The 18764-nt window shown below is 44.2% G+C and overlaps 1 protein-coding gene across 1 annotated transcript in view; it reads left to right on the top strand.

Annotated features, from left to right (window-relative positions):
- ANO2 (anoctamin 2) overlaps nt 1–17467 on the top strand; it is a 281244-nt gene extending 263777 nt beyond the window's left edge. The window contains exons 20-24 of the mRNA XM_074983665.1: nt 5979–6131; nt 6224–6276; nt 9114–9295; nt 16349–16454; nt 17137–17467. Of these exons, the coding sequence (XP_074839766.1) occupies nt 5979–6131; nt 6224–6276; nt 9114–9295; nt 16349–16454; nt 17137–17418 (776 nt within the window). The 3' untranslated portion in view covers nt 17419–17467. The remainder of the gene's footprint in view (nt 1–5978; nt 6132–6223; nt 6277–9113; nt 9296–16348; nt 16455–17136) is intronic.
- Nucleotides 17468–18764: the final 1297 nt, after the last annotated feature.

Genomic DNA, 18764 nt, shown 5'->3' with positions numbered 1-18764 from the left:
CCTACCTGCTACCCCCACAATAGATGCTGTACTTGTCCTGTGGACCCAGAGCAATCCCTGTCAGGAAGCGTCTGATGGGATTTGGACAAGACTGACGGTGAGCTGTACAGAATGATGCAGGGGTGGGCAGAAGCCTGTGAGGTTTGGTTTTGGTTTGGCTTGTTTCACATGGCTGACTGAGTTCCTGTTTAAAGTGAGTATTTTCAATGCTGCAGGGATATTATAGTATTAATTATGTGTTAGGATGCCTAGAGCCTTGGCTATTCATTGTCTCTGTTATTTATCCTAAGTAAACTGATAAATAAAGTATGGAGGCACGTGAAGCTGCATTACGTCTAGGTCCCCTGCAGCTTGGTCCTCACTCCTTAGGCTCTGTTTTGGGCATTCTGGTCTAATGCAGCAAGCTCTGGTGTCCGTGCTGTGGTGCCAACAGACATTGCAGGCCCCGGGATGAAGTTGGAAGGGATGGAGCCAAGGGTGAAATGGGCTGGGCTTAGGGCAGTATGGCACAGTGGACTGTGTGGCAAGTAAAAGGGGACCTGAGTGCCAGCTGCTGCCAGAGCTACTGCTGTGGCTCCTGGACGTCTGGGCCCCTTTGAAAGGCCCAGCCTAGGGGCAGTTGCCCCCCTTGCCTGCCCCCTGTCAGTGGGCCTGTGTTTGTGACTAGTGCCACTGAAATCAGTGGGGCTAGTCACATACTAAAGAGCCGCACAGCTGAGCTACAATATTATTTAGTAACTTTCAAGTGCACCTCGACAACATGGTTCCCCGGGGTCCTGTTTCCTTGGATTCCCCAGTCAGTACCTACTTCTGACCTGATACACTTGTGAGGGGTTTTTCCAGCGCTAACACAGCATTTGACAGTCGGCACCTTCCTCATGCTGTGTGGGATGGGTAGAAATCAAAGCCTTGCCATTGATTTTAAGAGAAGGAAGAGTGAACCTTTCATCTAGACTTCAGAAAAGCTTTCCAGTAACTGCTACATAAACCATTAACTCTAAGAGTATGCCTGCCCTGCAGTTGGGACATTTGGTTGCAGAATATGTAGATATATGCACAATAAAGCCTGGGCTGGCCCAGCTTCATTGTTGTTGTTACTCAAGCTAGCTTTGATTGAGTCCTCTTTAGTCTAGCTAGCTCAACTATTGGATGCAGTGAAGCCAAGACAGCACACGCTTCATCATGGGCTAAGCTAGCCCCACAAGGACTGTAATTACCCAGCTTCTGGATAGACTTGTACCACCTATGCTAAAGCCCATGCTGTCACAGTTTCACGGCTACCCAGATCTGTGCTAGCTAAATGAAAGTCAGCTCAAGTTTATCTATCCAAGTTGTAGTCCCACTGTGACACACCCTAACTTTAGCAGGTGAGCGACTCATGGAGATCAGCATTCCTGCTCCCAGCTGGCCGTAAATTTAACTCAACATCATCATCCTATATTGCAAGTGTTGACCCTCAATCAGTCCAATGCAGCGCTATCACCAGATTATTTCTCAGTAAAACATCTGCTCATAAACCATGACGAAAGATTGCGCAGATGAAAATCAGTGGTGGCATTATCTCAGATTTCCCACCTCCACCCCAGTTGCCTATTTCACTGCCACCTACATTTGAAATTCCATTTAGTGCTAATCCTCAGGTCTTTACTCAGGGCCAGAGAATGTCCTAAGGATGTGTGTGTGCAGGGCCTCCTCAGAGCATGAATCAATCCCCACCCATAGAGAGAGGCAGAGGTAGCTCTGTTCTTGCTAATTTTGCAGACGGCTGTACACACATCCTGGGATCTGTGAGCAGGGGAGGGTGTGGAATGGGCAGGGCCATGCATTCTGGAGGGTTGGAAGAATTTCCCCTGAAGCAGGAAAATCCATCAAAAAGAATATGTCAGCGTCACCAACAAAAGACACATCACTAAAGAGAGCCCCACATTTTTCTATAATCTCTATATTGAGGTTGGATTTTAAAGTGTCATCTCTGCCTGCTATGTGTAGGCATGTTGTATCCATTATTACCCCAGAGAAGTGAACTGTACTTTCCCCTTTGATTTCCCTGCCAAGCTTGTGGTTATATATTGCAAGGCTTCCCTTTCTCTGGAGTACATGGAATTTCACTCTGAATGGGATTTTGTCTGCCATCCTTGCTCACTTTTAGTAACACTTCATGACAAATGCCTCCAAAATCAAGAGTCCTACTTGAGTGTTGTGAATAAGGGTGGCAGGATCGTGAACACTGACCTCACGTTTGCTTAGGTGGAGTAGCTAGTACTCATGCACATACATTGAATTGGAGGGACTAGGGGTGCTAGTGCTAATAAATGTGGCTAAGGAAGCAGAACTGAACTCTCAGTGCATTTAGCCTCTTTTTACATTCTCAAATAAGTGTGCATCACTTTAAGCTTTAGCAATCGACTTGTTATTTGATTCCCCAGATAGTTTAAGCAAACACATTTCAGTGCCTGAATCATTCACAAACTATTTGTTTTGACTTGTATCATGGAATGCTTGGCTTTTCGTGACTTGTGACCGATCGTGTAAGGCCATGTCTACATCACGCTACAGTTCAGACTACAAGGGGTCACTATAACAGAGCACAGCAAAGTTTTGTGTGTTAACTGCCCTCTAACAGGCCTACATGAATGCAATCTAGGAACCTTTACGTTTGCTCCTCCAGTGCCCACAGGGGGGAGTTACAGCACAGCACTTTGCTGAGCACTGCTATTCGCAACCCCATAGTTGGTTCTCTGGGGCACAGCAGGCAAACCTTAAGTCCTGTGGCAGAGACTTTGCTGCTGAAACTTTTATTTTTAAAAGAGGGAAGAACACAAACAGATTTTAACATTTCTGGTGTGGATCTTTGTAAGAAGCCATCCAGAAGATGTTTGGTGAGTATCAGAGAGATGCCTGTTTTAGTCTGTATCCACAAAAACAATCAGGAAGGAGTGCTGTGGCACCTGAAAAACTAACAGTTACTTGGGCATAGGCTTTCGTGGACAAACTCCCGCTTCATCGGATGCATTTGCCCACAAAAGCATATGCCCAAATAGTCCTTCAGGAGCCACAGCGTTCCTCTTGTTTTGCAGAAGATGTTTGTGTACTTTGAATGTTGTTTTGTGATCTAAGAAATCATTCATAAAGCTGTCCCCAGGAAATCAATAAAAATGGTTGCAAATAATATCACAGCAAATGTTTGTGGTTTATACTCCCACAAATCACTGCAAATACTTTTTTACTGTTTCTGCCCAGCGCTGACCCCATAAACCTCACTTCAGCCCAAATAAGGCACATTTTGATGCTGTATATTTTTCTAAGCATTTCAAAGGGTTTTTGAGATACTTCTTTAACATCTGTTTTTATTTCCTTACTTCGTTTTCCTGATTTGAACATAAAATATTCAGGAAACTATAACTTAAAGAGTAAGATATTTTTGTATGTTGAAACAGCTCCCATCATGTTGTGTTAGGATGATATAACCTTTATCCCCAGAGCCTACCATTGAAAATGGCAAATAAGGCCACAATTGTCAGAGGGGTAATGCTTTGCAGTGCAAATGTATTGTCACTGGGAGAGGAGATAGGGGGACAGTAACCAGTCCTCCAAATATGTGCAAAACAAAAAAATAACAAAAAAGCCCATGCATTAAAAAAAGTAGATCCGGGGAAAGCTATTTTGTCAATTGGCTATGAGCTGTGACAACAGTGTCTAAGGAAATTATTCTCAGGATAAGCAGTCTTCTGTGTTTGGATTAGTTTTTGTTTTTTGTTTTCTTTTTCTTTTTCTTTCCCCTCCAAATATGCAAAGGACATCTGCTGTAATGGAGAGCACATTTGTACAGGGGTCTTATATTTGACTTACAAAGAAGACAAAATTTATATTACTGTAGTGCACTCAAATGCTGTCGGTAGCAATATTTATATAAGGTGAGAGTACACATCCATTAGTTTAATTTTGTTGTGGCTATCTCCTTTACAGCTGTGCAATATGCCTTTCAGTCAGTCTCTCCTTATGCCGTCCTGGCCTACTTTCCTTGGAAAATAGCATCTCATCATTATAGTAAAATAATTTTTCCTATTACATTTTACAAAGAGAAGGCCAGTCTTGCATGCTGACAGTACTGTCAAGTCCTGATGTCTTCACTGGGAGACAAAGGTGCTTTTAAGGCTTCTTGGCAACTGGACAGTACCTACGGCATAAGGAAGTTAACACTCATCAGCTGTGTCTACATGTGCACGCTACTTCGAAGTAGCGGCACTAACTTCGAAATAGCGCCCGTCGCGGCTACATGCGTCGGGCGCTATTTCGAAGTTAACTTCGACGTTAGGCGGTGAGACGTCGAAGTCGCTAACCTCATGAGGGGATCGGAATAGCGCCCTACTTCGACGTTCAACGTCGAAGTAGGGACCGTGTAGACGATCCGCGTCCCGCAACGTCCAAATTGTGGGGTCCTCCATGGCAGCCATCAGCTGGGGGGTTGAGAGACACTGTCTCTCCAGCCCGCGCGGGGCTCTATGGTCACCGTGTGCAGCAGCCCTTAGCCCAGGGCTTCTGGCTGCTGCTGCTGCAGCGGGGGATTCATGCTGCATGCACAGGGTCTGCAACTCGTTGTCAGCTCTGTGTATCTTGTGCTGTTTAGTGCAAGTGTGTCTGGGAGGGGCCCTTTAAGGGAGCGGCTGGCTGTTGAGTCCGCCCTGTGACCCTGTCTGCAGCTGTGCCTGGCACCCTTATTTCGATGTGTGCTACTGTGGCGTGTAGACGTTTCCTCGCTGCGCCTATTTCGATGTGGTGCTGCGCAACGTCGATGTGGAACATCAACGTTGCCAGCCCTGGAGGACGTGTAGACGTTATTCATGAAAATAGCCTATTTCGATGTCGCCACATCGAAATAGGCTACTTCGATGTAGGCTTCACGTGTAGACGTAGCCATCAAGTGCTGGCTCAGGATGGTCCCAAAATGAGCCTGATGCAGCATGCTGACTGTCCGCAACTGCTTTTCAAGGTAGTGGCAGGTAATGGTAAGGTCCAGGTCAGCCCTGTCTCCCGGGAAAGGCAGGAATCGGGAAACGTTGAGTTTAAACTCTTGAATTATCGTTTACTTGTATTGTAATAGTGCCTATGGCTCCAATCATAGACTAGGCTCCTACTACACCAGGAGCTGTACAGGTGGCAAATCTCATCCCAGGAAAAGAGTATTCCTACCTGCAGAAGAAATCAGGATTTTGGCTCTCGGTGGCATAGATGTTTTTGGATCCGTAGATATCTGAGGACTTCTATGCTTAGGGCAGGGTCAGACCCTCCATGTTATGATCCTTCAAAAGTTGTGCCATTGGTTCCTTAAATGCTCAAGTGTCTCTCTCCCTCCACATCTGCTTCTCTCTCCCTAGGAAGGTACTGAAAGGGGAAGACAAGGTTTTATGATGCAATGGACAGCATTGGCTTCCACTAGGAATTGTACCAGAATTCCCCTGGGTATGGAGTTGGAGAATGAAAAGAGCGGCTGAACCATAGTTTCACACCGAGCCCAAACACATGCAGCAGGAAATTTGCTAAGACAGTGTCCCCAATGGTTTTGGGAAGAGGGGATGTTGCCTTGTGGATTTCCCTTCCCTCCTTATATGCATTGCTGTTTCTCTATAAACAACCAGTGGGAGGGATAACATGGCCTCATTCAAGTTTATTTGTATTTAAAAGGAAAATAGCCTGCATGCAGCTTTTTCTTGATTAAACTAATATTTATTCTGGCCCACGAATGCACATTAGAGACCAGGTGCAATATTAGAACCTTTATAAAGACACAGTGACAAACCCTTCTTTCTTTCATAGCCTCACCTTGTTTGTTGTACTGTTTAACAGCAGGACAGAAATGTTTGAGATGGAGTTTTATATTTCCTGTAACACACCAACCTCAATGGCTTATTTCCTGCAAACGTATATTGAAATAAGCCAGCACAGAGCTTCTCTAAAAACAATACATCTCTCTCTTCTAGTTATCCAGTTTGGGTTTGTCACACTCTTTGTTGCCTCTTTCCCTCTGGCTCCATTGTTTGCCCTTCTCAACAACATCATAGAAGTTCGTCTGGATGCAAAAAAGTTTGTTACTGAGCTAAGGAGGCCAGACACAGTGAGAGAAAAAGATATTGGTACGTGATGAATTATAACAACTGGAATTCACTTCCAAAGAAGAAATCGAGATTAATTCTATAACAAAGTTTTGTTGTTAACTTTCTTACAGGAATTTGGTATGACATTCTGAGTGGTATTGGAAAGTTTTCAGTTATCATTAATGTAAGTATTTGATTATGACTTCATGAGCTTATTTTGTCCGGTAGGTCCAAATTAAAGCTTTGAGCAATGCCTACTTTCTTAAATTGACATAAAATACAATGAAAAATCAACTTACTCAATTTCCTGTTCTTTGGCTTTAAAATTTCACGTAATGTAACATAGAGTCAGAATTTCATGAGATGTACGTTTATTCTTCTTAGTTTCTGAATCATTCTGTTATGTGGCACATGACAATTAGTTTATTCAGAAATCATCTCTTAATGGGCCGGATCCTGCTATTATTAGGCCAACAGTCTAACCACACCAACAGAGGACTAATTCTCATTTATCGTTTAGGGTGAAAAATGCTGCACATTTTCTGCACAAATTCTTAGGCACATTTACATCATTGTCTGGCAATGTGCATATAGCTATGGATTGAGCTGATGTGAATATAATTTACCTGAGCAGCATAAAGGAGCCTAGGGTCTTAGCTCTGTGAAAATATTTTATCAGTTATACAGCTATAGTTGTACAGGTATATTAGTATGACCTTTTGTGTAGTCAGTCTGATTTCCAGTATAAGAGCGGCATTTTTGATTTACTTTAAACCGCTTCCCTAGCAACCTAAATTAGACTGATAAAGGTCACCTATATTGGCATAAAAGTGTCCACATGACAGGAGAAGTATAATGTTGATTATAACTATATTGTTTTAAATTCACACCTTAAGTTATGCTTTATACCTTTCCCATGTACCAAAGGCTTTAGTGTACCTTAGTGTAAATGAGAATTGGGCCCATAGGATTTAATCATCATTATAATAAATAAAGAGTACTTTTTCCCCATGGATCCCAAAGCACACTAGAAAGGAAGAGGAGGATTATCACAGATGAGGAGACTGATGAGCAAAGAAATTACATGATTTGCCCAACATCACAGTATCCTAGCAGCAGAGCCAGGGGTAGAATGAAGGTCTCCCGCGCCCAGTGCTGTGTGATAGCAGCAGCACCTGGCTGCCTCTCTCCATTTCACCTGAGTGCACTTTGCAGGATCATTTCCAGAAACACTCTAGTTGTTTGTGTTCTCCAGGTCTGTTCATTAAAACACAGCTCTTGTAGCAACTCCAGATCGAGCAATGGAACAGAGAATTAGTCCTTTATGGGTCACCCCGTTGCTGGAACCAATTGGCATAGCACCTGTGAAATCAATAGAGCTACACCACTTTACACTAGATGGAGATTTGGTTCTTATTTATGCTGTGGTCCTGCTCCTGCACTCTTTGTAGTCAGTGGTAAAACTCCCATTCATACCTATGGGAACAGGACAAAGACCAGTGTTTGTGGCAATCGTTATAATTACTCTTTTCTCTTAAAAATGGCTCACCTGACTAGCTATATACAGTCAACCCTCGAGATAGACATAACTGAGTTGTGTGTGTCTTGGTTAATGTGACTGTTGCCCCTGACAGGAGCAGGGAAGCAGCTCATGTCGGGGCAGCGGCCTGACTCTTACCGCCCCTGACAGGAATGGTTTCCTGCTCCCGTCAGGGGTGGCAGCCACTACTGTCAAGGGTAGCAACAACAAATCCAGCTATCATCATCCCTCACAGGAATGGGGAAAAACTGCTCCTGTCAGGGACAGCAGCCTGACTTGCAGCTGCTGCCTCGACAGGGGTGGTTTCCTGTCAGGGGCGGCAGCCATGATCCAGACTGCCGTCCGTGACAGACAGCTGCTTGCTGTCATGCCTCAAGCCTCTGCCTGCGCACCGGCCTCCTCACCTGGGAGAACCGATGCCACAAGCAGCTGTCTGTGCGCCAGGCTCCCCAGCTGGGGAGCCCAGCGGGCACACCGCTGCCTGTGGTATGGTTTCTCAGAAACTGCACCACAAGCAGCTGTGTGCCCCCCATCTTGGAGAAGCCGGGGGCTGCACGGCTGCCCCCCACTATCCCCAGCTGCCCACTTTCCAAACCCCTGCAATTAACATAAAATTTGACTTAACAAGGGATTATTGTACTTTCTATGGAGACAGAGGCAACACACAGCTATTCATAGTGGAGGGGGGAGGGTATACTCACTTCCTGCAAAAAGAGATAAAGAGAGAGGGAGGTGAGCACCTTGGGAGAAATCTCCTGGGGCACATGACCCCATGTCCAGGCCTTTTCATGGGGGCATCGGAGGTGGGGTGGGAGGGGAGCAAAGAGGACAATTGCCCCTGGGTCTGGCATTTCAAAGGGGCCTAGAGGTCTGGCCACTCTGGCAGCAGCGGTAGCTGTATCTCCCAGGCCCTTTGTATTCCTACAGCAGTGCTGCTGCGTGTGGCTGTGCCAGGCGGGAGGGAAGAACGGGGGCCAGAGCCATGCTGTGGGCGGCACTGAGGGCCAAATGCCCTAGGCCCCACCACTTCTGCCTTGGACCCACCCTTTCCAGGGTACAAAGCCACACCCCCCACGCCTTGCCTTGGGGCCCACAGGAGCTGTCAGTGCCACTACCCCATCCCTTCCCCCAGCCGCATGAGTTGCCTCTGCCAGGAGAGAGAGACAAAAGGGAGGGTGACTTGTACTGGTGGAGGAAATGGGCACAGAGAGGGGCACCAAGGCGGCAGAGTGAGGGCACGAGGGAGCAACCCAAATTAGCAGTTCGTGTTTTGGTGGAAGCACACAGGGGCAGTGCATGTTCTGAGTGCTGCCGTGAGGCAGCTAGAGCTTGTTCTTTGCTCTGTCTGGCTAGTGCACTATCACTTTTGAGGCTGCCAGGTTGATCTTCTCTATATAGTTGAACATGCAAATTGTAACCTGAACTAAATTACTCCAGAGCAAATCATGTGTAGATTTACTGGGTTTATTTTTGTCTCCCAGGCTTTTGTAATTGCTGTCACATCTGATTTCATTCCACGCCTTGTGTATCAGTATGCATATAGTCAAAATGGAACCATGCATGGCTTCATCAATCACACTCTTTCATACTTCAATATTAGTCATCTCAAGGCTGGAACACAGCCAGAAAACTCACAGTTTGAACAGGAAGTTATATTCTGCAGGTAAAGTAACTCTAACAGCACTTTGTATAGGTAAAGTAAATCATTTCAGTCACATATTAGATAAAAGTGGCTGCTTTCTGAAATAGACGTGTGCCTCTTTTCTGATTTTTTTTTAACTGTTGTCGTCTTAGTCAATTCAGATATGTTTGTTAGATTACGTAGGTGCAAAATTCAAGGCTGCCTCCATGCACAGAATGATCAGCTTCGTCCAAGACTTTTGCTGAATCCAAAAACCTGGAGCTCACTTCTCTTCCTACTGACATCAAGGACATAACTCTCAAGGACAACAATGAAAGCAGGATCACACCTTCATATATGCTCCGTCTAATTAAACATTTCTTCCCTTACAAGGTCCTGTTTTCCCTCCCCCCCCGAGTTTCCCCTGCTTGAAACCCCACACTTTACTCCTTCCCGATGATCCCACACTTCAGTACCTTGTTTTCTGACAAAGAACACGAGATGGAATTCCCTTCAGAACCTAACAGTGTTTAGTCTGTTGCCACTTAAACCAAAGTTTGGGGGCCTATGGAGTGGTTCCCATTTGGAGGAGAAATAAGTGACAGGCAGACAGGGATATAATCTTGATATTTTTTTTAGTCACAAATATGTGTGTAAAGTTCTGTTTCCCTGAATTGCAGAAGGACCAGGCACCCACAGGTAGTTGTCTTGCTCCTAAATTCCCAAGTGACCCTGTCTAGCCAACACTGCCTGAGGGGAGGCTGCCACGGCGTTTCCACTCTGGAGACACACACAACCATTTGTCCTGACTCACTCACACCAGCTCACACAGCCAGAACCAGTACCTACCATTTGCATGTGGAGTCTCTTAGGAAACACCTTAGCCTACCATGTGGCCTTTTCAGGCCAGCCTTTTCAGGGTGTTGGTCCCACCTGTTGTCCACAGTTGTTCTTACTATACGCAGGTGCTTAATTGGTCCTGTTGAACACACAGAATGCTTTACCACTCCTATTGGCTTTAATGACGTATGTCATTGTTTCTGGAATAATACCCTTGGTGGCTGCTAATATTAGCACCAGTTACTGGTCTAGCTGCACCTCTTCCGTCCCCTTTCTGGGGTCTCTGAGCACACTCAATTTAGGCCCAGGGCTTCTTGCCCTTACCTGTATCAAAGGGAATCACTCTGTCCTTCCACTCCCAAATCAGGATCTGGCTTCAGTATCAGTTGGTATCACCCTGCAAATCTGACAGGATTTAGGGAATCCTGTTTCCTCCCTTGAGGAGCCTGTGACTGGCGATGGGGACCTTCCTGTTAGACTTTGTTAGACCAAAGTACTTTTATTTGGCAGCTGGAACAAAGTTTTACAAGAAAAAGGATTTACAACCACTAACAGCCTATGCTCATGTCTATACCTCAAGTCCCACCATCTTAGTGTGAATTAGGCAGGCCTAGTTTCTCCAGGCACACCCACTGGTTCCTTCTTGAGTGTCTGTTCTGTTTGGTTCCCCCTGGCATCCCTAAGATAATGTCCTTTTGTAGCCCACAAGAGTTCTTTGTTCCTCCTCACACTCCAGACTTCTTCACAGCTAGTGAGCTTTGTCCCCTCCTGGTCAAACCAGGTCCATAGGCTCAGAGGGGGAGCGAGCCAGAGTCAGCAGAGTTAGTTGTTCTGGCAATGTCCTTTAGCATTCCCTTTAATGGAAGCAGATAAGGTGCTATCTTGAGCCAGCTCCTCCCTCTGCCTGACTCATCCCAGACAAGCCCCTAGTGAGAAGCACGCACAGCAAACTTAGCCCATTGAAAACAGCTGTCCAGTAATCATACTAGTCTGCAATACAGGGCCCTCCACAGTTACCACTTCCTCTTTCGGCGTTAGTCACCGCAGCTGAAGAGATTGCCTGTTTATTATTTCCAACAGTATCTGAAATGAACCAACACACCAAAACTGGACATCAGATTGCGAGGGCTCGTTATTTTCTCCTTTGCACCAGTTTTATAGCAGAGTATCTCCACAAATTTCAGTGAAGTTACATCCGATGTACATTGTCATTAAAAGAGATCTGAGACAGGCCCTAGGTCTCCCTTGTGGTGCAGCCAAAGCTTGTGGGAAGGGCACTATACTGGCTATTTTGAACAAGTAACTCTAATATTTAAAGTACGAATGCTGACTGATTCTGTATTCAGTGAACATTCAGTGAACATTACCAGAATTATATTTTAATCATTTTACATCCATGCATCCCTGGATTACCTTGAATACTGAGATGCTGGCATGTAATACTGCTATTTTTCCCTGGTTACCTGCCATCCCTGACACTGGTTATCTAATTTTGTCTTAAATACTTCATTATTAGCTACAGTGATCCCTATATTTCCCTTTGCTTACTATAGGCAGTTTCCAGACAGTGTTGTAAATACATCTATTACAGTTATTCAAAGCAAATGGACATATTGTAGTGAGGACATTCCTATCTTCTATACAAACTATAAAAATGGCTTTTGTTGAACAGACAAAAAAGACTAATAACTAGCCATCTGTAGAGTCAAGAAGAATGTCCCACATTTCTAAAGCAGTTGTTTTCAAGGAGAGAAATCCAAGTTATCATTGTTTAGTGGGGACTATGTGCGTTTATGTCCCAATGTTGCCACCTGTCCTATGTGAATAATCTTTATGCATGCAAGTAATCCCATTGATTTTACAGAGTAAAAATTGCTCAAGTGAGTAAAATCTGCATGGTCAGGTTCCAAGATATGAGTTAGGTAGCATGTGCAGGTAAGCCAGAACAGAGCAACTGTCCTGCAATGAGGGCTGCGACACTTGTCTAGCAGATCAAGAGGGAGTATTTAGTCATTGAGAGAAAGGAGAGCACTTGCAAATTGCTGGTCATTGAATCCCAGAGAAAAGATATGGGGCACAGGCCACTTGTAGTTTTAAAACAAAGTAAATGGTCAATTCTCTGTAACTTGAAGTGTTTAAACCAGGATTTGATGTCTCCAGTAACTCAGTCAGAGGGCAACAGTCGATTACAGGAGCGGGTGAGGGTCTGTGGCCTGTAGTGTGAAGGTCAGACTAGATGATCATAAGGGTTCCTTCTGACCTTAATGTCTGTGAGACATAAAAAATGCAAATACCCTCAGGTTGCTAATAAGGATGTTGTGGGAGGCAAGTCCAATCAGCAAGTCTGTTAATGAGGACTCTGCTCAGTGTTATCTTCTACTCATGTTCTCTTCTAGTCACATATTCGCATGGTGGGTGAGATATAATTTTCTTAGAGCTGTGCTGGGAGCATTCTTTTGCCAAGTTGCTGTCCTTCTTGCGTCCTGCTCCTCTCCATTTCACTGGCTTGCTAACAATTGCTCTCTAGTACAAAGCAGAGCTATGGCATGCTTTTAGATCGTCCTCCCAAGTGTCTGTCTGTCTCCCCTCCCCCAATTTTCCTTGGGGGCTATACTTTACTATTTGAGGTATTCATCCTTGTGACATGGCCATCCCACCTCAGTGGTGCCCCTGTTGTCCTAGTTTTGATTCCAGCTATTTGCACCTGCCACAGGCTTCGCTGTCTGGTGTATGACTGTCACTTTACCTTGAACAGCGTGCGCTGGTGGCAATGACGAACTGCACTGCTTAGGTTTACATGGCTGGAAAACACGGAGGAGAACAAAATCATGGCAGATGTAAATCTGGTTCATTGTCTAGCTCTGTGTGTCAGGTGCATTTCAGTTCTTTCCTGGGAGCAGAATCAGTCTTGAGAGTAAGAAACATGAGTTAAAAGTCTGACTCTACACCAGACTAATCTGATATTGGTTCAATGAAAAACAAAAGAGTCCTTTAATTATCAGGAAAATACTTTGGAACAATAGCAAATTTGCTGGCCATTTCTGAGTATCACCCATCTTTGTGAAACCCTGTCCAAGTCACAACTTTGTCTAGACCACTAAGGCCATGTCTGCACTTACAAAACACTTTGCAACGGCCATGCTAATGGCCAAATCGAAGAATACTAATGAGGTGCTGAAATGAATATTCAGCTCCTCATTAGCATGCTGCCAGCCTTGGCACTTTGAAAATGCCACAGTTCACTCGCCCGCAGCTCATCTGCATGGGGGTCCTTTTCGAAAGGATCTCACACACGTAGAAATCCCCTTATTCTTATCAGCTGATAGGAATAAGGGGATTTCGATGTTAGCAGGGTCCTTTCAAAAAGGAGCCCCATGTAGATGAGCCGCGGGCGAGCGAACCGTGGCACTTTTAAAGTGCCATGGCCAGTGGCATGCTAATGAGGTGCTGAATATTCATTTCAGTGCCTCATTAGTATTCTTCGATTTGGCCATTAGCATGGCCATTGCAAAGTTTTTTGTAAATGTAGGCACGGCCTAACTGTGATAAAACATAGGATATCTAACAGCAAACCCAGGAGACATGCCGCAAATACTGTCCCTTTTACTAGAAAAAAAATCTGTTCTTCTTTTTCTGGCAAATATGTTGGGAACAAGCTGACCTCTCTTATTCTTAGATTTCTGTGACCTCTGGAGATAAATGTGGTTACAAAAAGATTAAATTTTGCTCCTTACGGGCATCACCAGAGGTTAAGGTATCTTTAAAATAACCATAATGAGTTAGAAAATTCTAATACTGAACATCCAGAAAACATTCTCTGAATATTTTGAGCAGCATTTTATGCAATGCCGTGAACTCTTTGGCACGACTTCCAAATAAACATTGCTCTAACGCTAATCTGTTGTATATCATTAGGTGTAATGGTTTTTCAGAGCAAAAGGACATTTGTGTAGCTAAATGCAAATTAAAGCAAACAATGTTACATTATATGATGTTTTTATTGGCCTACTCCTTTAATCTTACGTGGCAATGGAGTACCTGAAAGCATGCTGGTCACATGGGCACACTGAGAAAAGAAAGAAGGTTGATACAAATCGTTAAAGGGAGGTTACTGTAGCATAAACCTGCTTCCTTTTGCACTGGACCTGTGAAGCATTTTTTTAAATGAGCTATTTCCCTAGTGACCTGGGATCCGTATCATCTGGACTCACAGATCTCTTTAATTTCTTTTTTTCCAATTATACTCATATTTACAGCTTCATGAACCATAGCTTCAGGACACTGACAAAGACAATCACTAGCACAAATTTTCACTCGTTACTTCCTAATTTTTTTCTTTTCAAAGACCAATTTAAAATAAAAAATAGCATAACCCATTTAAAAGTGATGGCCTAGGCAGGAGTATTGTGGAAAGGAATCTGGGGTCATAGCACATCACTAGTTAACTATGAGTCAACACTACTGGGAGTATGGGAGGGGAAGGAAACATCATCCTGAGATGTATTATCAGCAAAACAGAAGAAATAATTTTCCACCCGACTCCACACTGAGTAGGTTTCAGCTGAGTACTGTGTCCAGTTCTGGATGCCATATTTCAGGAAAGATGTGGACAAATTGGAGAAAGTCCTGAGAAGAGCAACAAAACTAATGAAAGAACTAGAAAACATGATCTAGAGGGAAAGACAGAAAATATTGGGTTTGTCAGACCAATACCACCTTTACTTCTGTGCTGCTGCTAGAGTCAGCATTGCCTTTCAAACTGGGCACCCAGCCAGCAGCTGCTCTTTTTGGCTGCTCAGCTCTGAATGCGTGCACTAAGTTTGTTTTTTTCCCCCTAACGTTTCTCATGCTTCGTCAGAATAAATAGCTCACCTACCAGTTTGTGAGCCTCTTCTCTCTAGACATGAGTTCAGTCTAGTGTCAAATGTCTTAAACAACAAGGTTCCCAGTGAAGTTGTGCAAAATCTCCTCAGCACTTGAAACCATGCAACATTCACAAGGTTATGGGACTATGCCATGTTAGTGTTTTTTGGTGCCTAGTTTTGTATACAAAGATCTTTCATTATTCCCTAATTGAGGCTTTTTCACAGTACAATGAATTTTACTCTCAGGAAGTGTTTTCTGGTATTCAAATCAGTTTTTCGCTTTCTGACTTGCATCTCATGTTCCTTAGTACTGCACTGTGCATCTCATTAATAATCTCTTTCAGTTTGGGAGTGTTTATATCCTTCAGCAGTTTGTGGATGGTTAGAAAGTCCAGTCTTTGTGATTACATGCCCTCACTGAGCAATTCATATTCAGTGCTTTATATTTCCTGCTGAGTCAGTCTCTGCCACCCCTTGCTCATTTTTGCTTTTCTCTGAATCGCGTCCCATTTGTCAACACTTTTTTTTTTTTTTCCCCATCCTGGAGTACCCACAACTGAGTGCAGTATTCCAGGTGTGCTTTTAGCTGAGCTGTTTACAAGTGAACTATTACCTCCCAGCTTTGTCATGTCTTTGCTTATGCAGCTGCAAATCACACTGTCCTTTTCTGCTTCCATGTCACGTACCCCGTGTGTACTAACTTGCTGCTTTCCAGTAGCCCTGGGCTCTTCCCGCTGTATCTGCTTCCGACGGAATCCCTCCAAGATCCGTATCATTGGTGTTATTTATACTGTTTTGCATTTTTCTAAAATGATTCGCCTTGCCTGCCTTAATGTCTTACCACTCCATGCTATCTGTCTTTTTTATATGTTCACAAAAAATTCCAGTTTAGTAGCAGCTGCAAGTTTAATTAACATCTTGTTGACTTCCATTTCCAAAACATTAAGGGTAGTCATACATAAAACACGTTTGAACAACGATCTTTGCACAAGCATGCTAATTGCCTTCTTTGATCTCAGGACATGCTGTGTATCTTTTATTCATTGTTTATCTGCAGCATGCCAGGTCCTCTGTACTGAGGTGAGTTTAACACTAGAATAGTTCTATGTTTTATTTTTCAAAAGGAGATCCAGCCATACCAAAAGATTTTCATCATTAGGGACACATCCCAATCTTGTGTACATCTGTGTAAAAGCAGAATAACCCTGCTGGATTTGATAGAAGTATTCCAGATCCAATGGCAACTGAGATCAGATGCCGGGGTTGTAACTGATATTGTGGAATGAAGTACCTAATGCTGAAGGGATTCAATTCTTGTTCTTTTGCTGCTTGGAAGCTGGGTTATCAATTGCTGGAAAGTGTGCACTAACTGAGTTAACATCATTGACAGGTTCAAGGATTACAGAGAACCGCCCTGGTCCCCAAATCAGTATGACTTTTCTAAGGTGTACTGGTCGGTCTTGTCTGCTCGCTTAGCTTTTGTTATTATTTTTCAGGTAAGTCTGTTGAGTTTTATCATGTTACAATTTTGATCACAGAAGCATCTGTGACAAGCCAATATATGTGTACGCTGCATGTAGTTCATCTTGCCTGTACACTCCACGCCCTGTCACCCCCAGCACCTGTACACATGCGCATCCATAGTCTGAGCAATGCAGGATTCTGGTCTGTGCGCAGCACTAAAGTCCACCTCACAAAAACCTCCTTGTTGTCATTGAAGTTGAGGAGGAAATGAGCACAGACTCAGAAGTGGTATTTTCATCCCATGAACGAAGCATGGTGGAAGGACAATGCCTAGAGGACACTTGTGCTGCTAGTACCCATGCGGTACTTGCTGTTGGGGTAGCAGCTTTGGTTTCTACCAGCTAAGGTGTGGAATGCTCAGCACTTTGAACATGTGTGTAGATTGAGCCCGTAGGGCTACTTAGGCCCTTATTCAGCAAAATACTTAAGCAGGTGCTTTTGATTTCTTGTATTGGGACACTGTCTCAATTGTAGCTTTATCTAGGTGCCTAACTCTAGCCATTTGAAAATGTCAGCAAGGCCTTAAACCTGACATGTTTGAATGGCAACATGCCACTGGGTTGACAGGCCATTTCTCACTATTCTGTAGCTGAGTATTACAGACAATTCCAGCCTAGCAAACAATGTTTTTCTCTTTCATTCTTTATTTGGCAGAACCTGGTCATGTTCCTCAGCGCGCTGGTTGACTGGTTGATCCCTGACATTCCCAAGGACATCAGTGAACAAATCAAAAAGGAGAAGAGTGTACTTGTCGATTTCTTCCTGAAGGAAGAGCATGAGAAACTGAAACTGATCGAAAGCTATCTCCTGCGAGACAGGGACAGAAGCAAAATGGAGACCAAGGGCCGAATGAATCGAGCGGCAAGCTTCTGCCAGTTTAGCCACAGTGAGCGAGGCAGCTTTACATCCTCTAGCTCACAGCACACGGAAGTATGACTCCTTAGGGGGAGGAAATGTACCATGGGATACGTGTGCTACCTGTATACTCGCTGTGTGATGTGATCCTGAAACTGGAGTGAGGGTGGGAGAGACTGATAGGCAGGGAGAGCAAAGGAGGGACTTTGTCACTTCACAAGAAACTTCAGGTGTAAGTTTCTCCATTAACATGTTATACGCTATCCAGACTGCAGCACCTTCAGCATTGTTCAATGCAAATTAAAGAGCCAGACTATGGCTGTTGCTGGCTCTTGCACAGAGCCATGAGAGATGGGGAGGGCAAAGTAAAGCACTTAGCACAATGGGGTTCTGGTCCAGGACAGGATCTCCGAGGTGCAGCACTAATACAATAATAAGGAGCCCTCTCACCTCTTGCATTCTAAGTGGCAAGACCAGCCACACCCCCCAATCCTGCATTCTCCTGAGTGTAAGAACACTGCTTGCTAGCATGCTCCTAGAGCAGCATGTCCTCCAAATGAAGGCGGGCAGTAGACTCTACCACACTTGTTTCAGCAGAGCTGGCCAGCCACCAACGGGGCTGAACACTGGATCCTCTTTGAGGCTATAAGCATATAGCCTCTGCATACCCAGAGGCTTTAGGAATCGTTGCCCCCTCTGGATGCACAAATGCCTCTTGGTGCACTAACTTCAGTGGGACTCTTCACAGAACACCCCAGTGCAAGGCTTGGTTACAAGTACAAAGTAGCAGGAAGAGAAGAAAAGTCAGATGACTGAGCACTTTGGCCTACAGTTGTTCGCTTAGCAGGAGCCTGAATATCGAGCAGAGACAGATCGCAACTCAAGCATCTGAAAGAATTAAAGATGATAGAACTAGCGAAGCACCATCACTGTTATTCTGAGCATAACAGTCTGGGCCTGGTTCTCCTCTCACTTGAACCAGTACTTCCACTGGGACTTCCACGCAAACTGATGTCGATCAGAAGTAACCCGGTTAAAGGAATATGGTTCGCCATGGCTAGTGAAATGCTGGTTAGTAAGTGAAAGTAGAGTTAAGCCTTGAAAATCATGTGATGATGTCTTCATGTACATTGCTCTGGCAATAACAAAAAAATTGCTGCTGTGCACTTATTATAAATCAGAATGTTGCTGTTCATTACTGAATTCTACTGAGAGGAAAGACAGGTTTACTAATTAGGTTTTTACCTAAATGCACCTAATGAATAATTTTATTCTGCTATGGATTAAAAATAAAACTTTCTTAAAAATATGTATTTTAATAGCCCTTCTGAATTCATCTCAACTCAAGGCACATGTAGTGCAAGCGCTTCCAGCATGTATTGCTACACAGAATGCTTTGGCAACAAAGAAAGATGATGCTCTTTCAG

The sequence above is a fragment of the Carettochelys insculpta genome, chromosome 1, assembly GCF_033958435.1.
Source record: "Carettochelys insculpta isolate YL-2023 chromosome 1, ASM3395843v1, whole genome shotgun sequence".
Taxonomy (NCBI): Eukaryota; Metazoa; Chordata; order Testudines; family Carettochelyidae; genus Carettochelys; species Carettochelys insculpta.
This window is presented reverse-complemented; position numbering and strand designations above follow the sequence as displayed.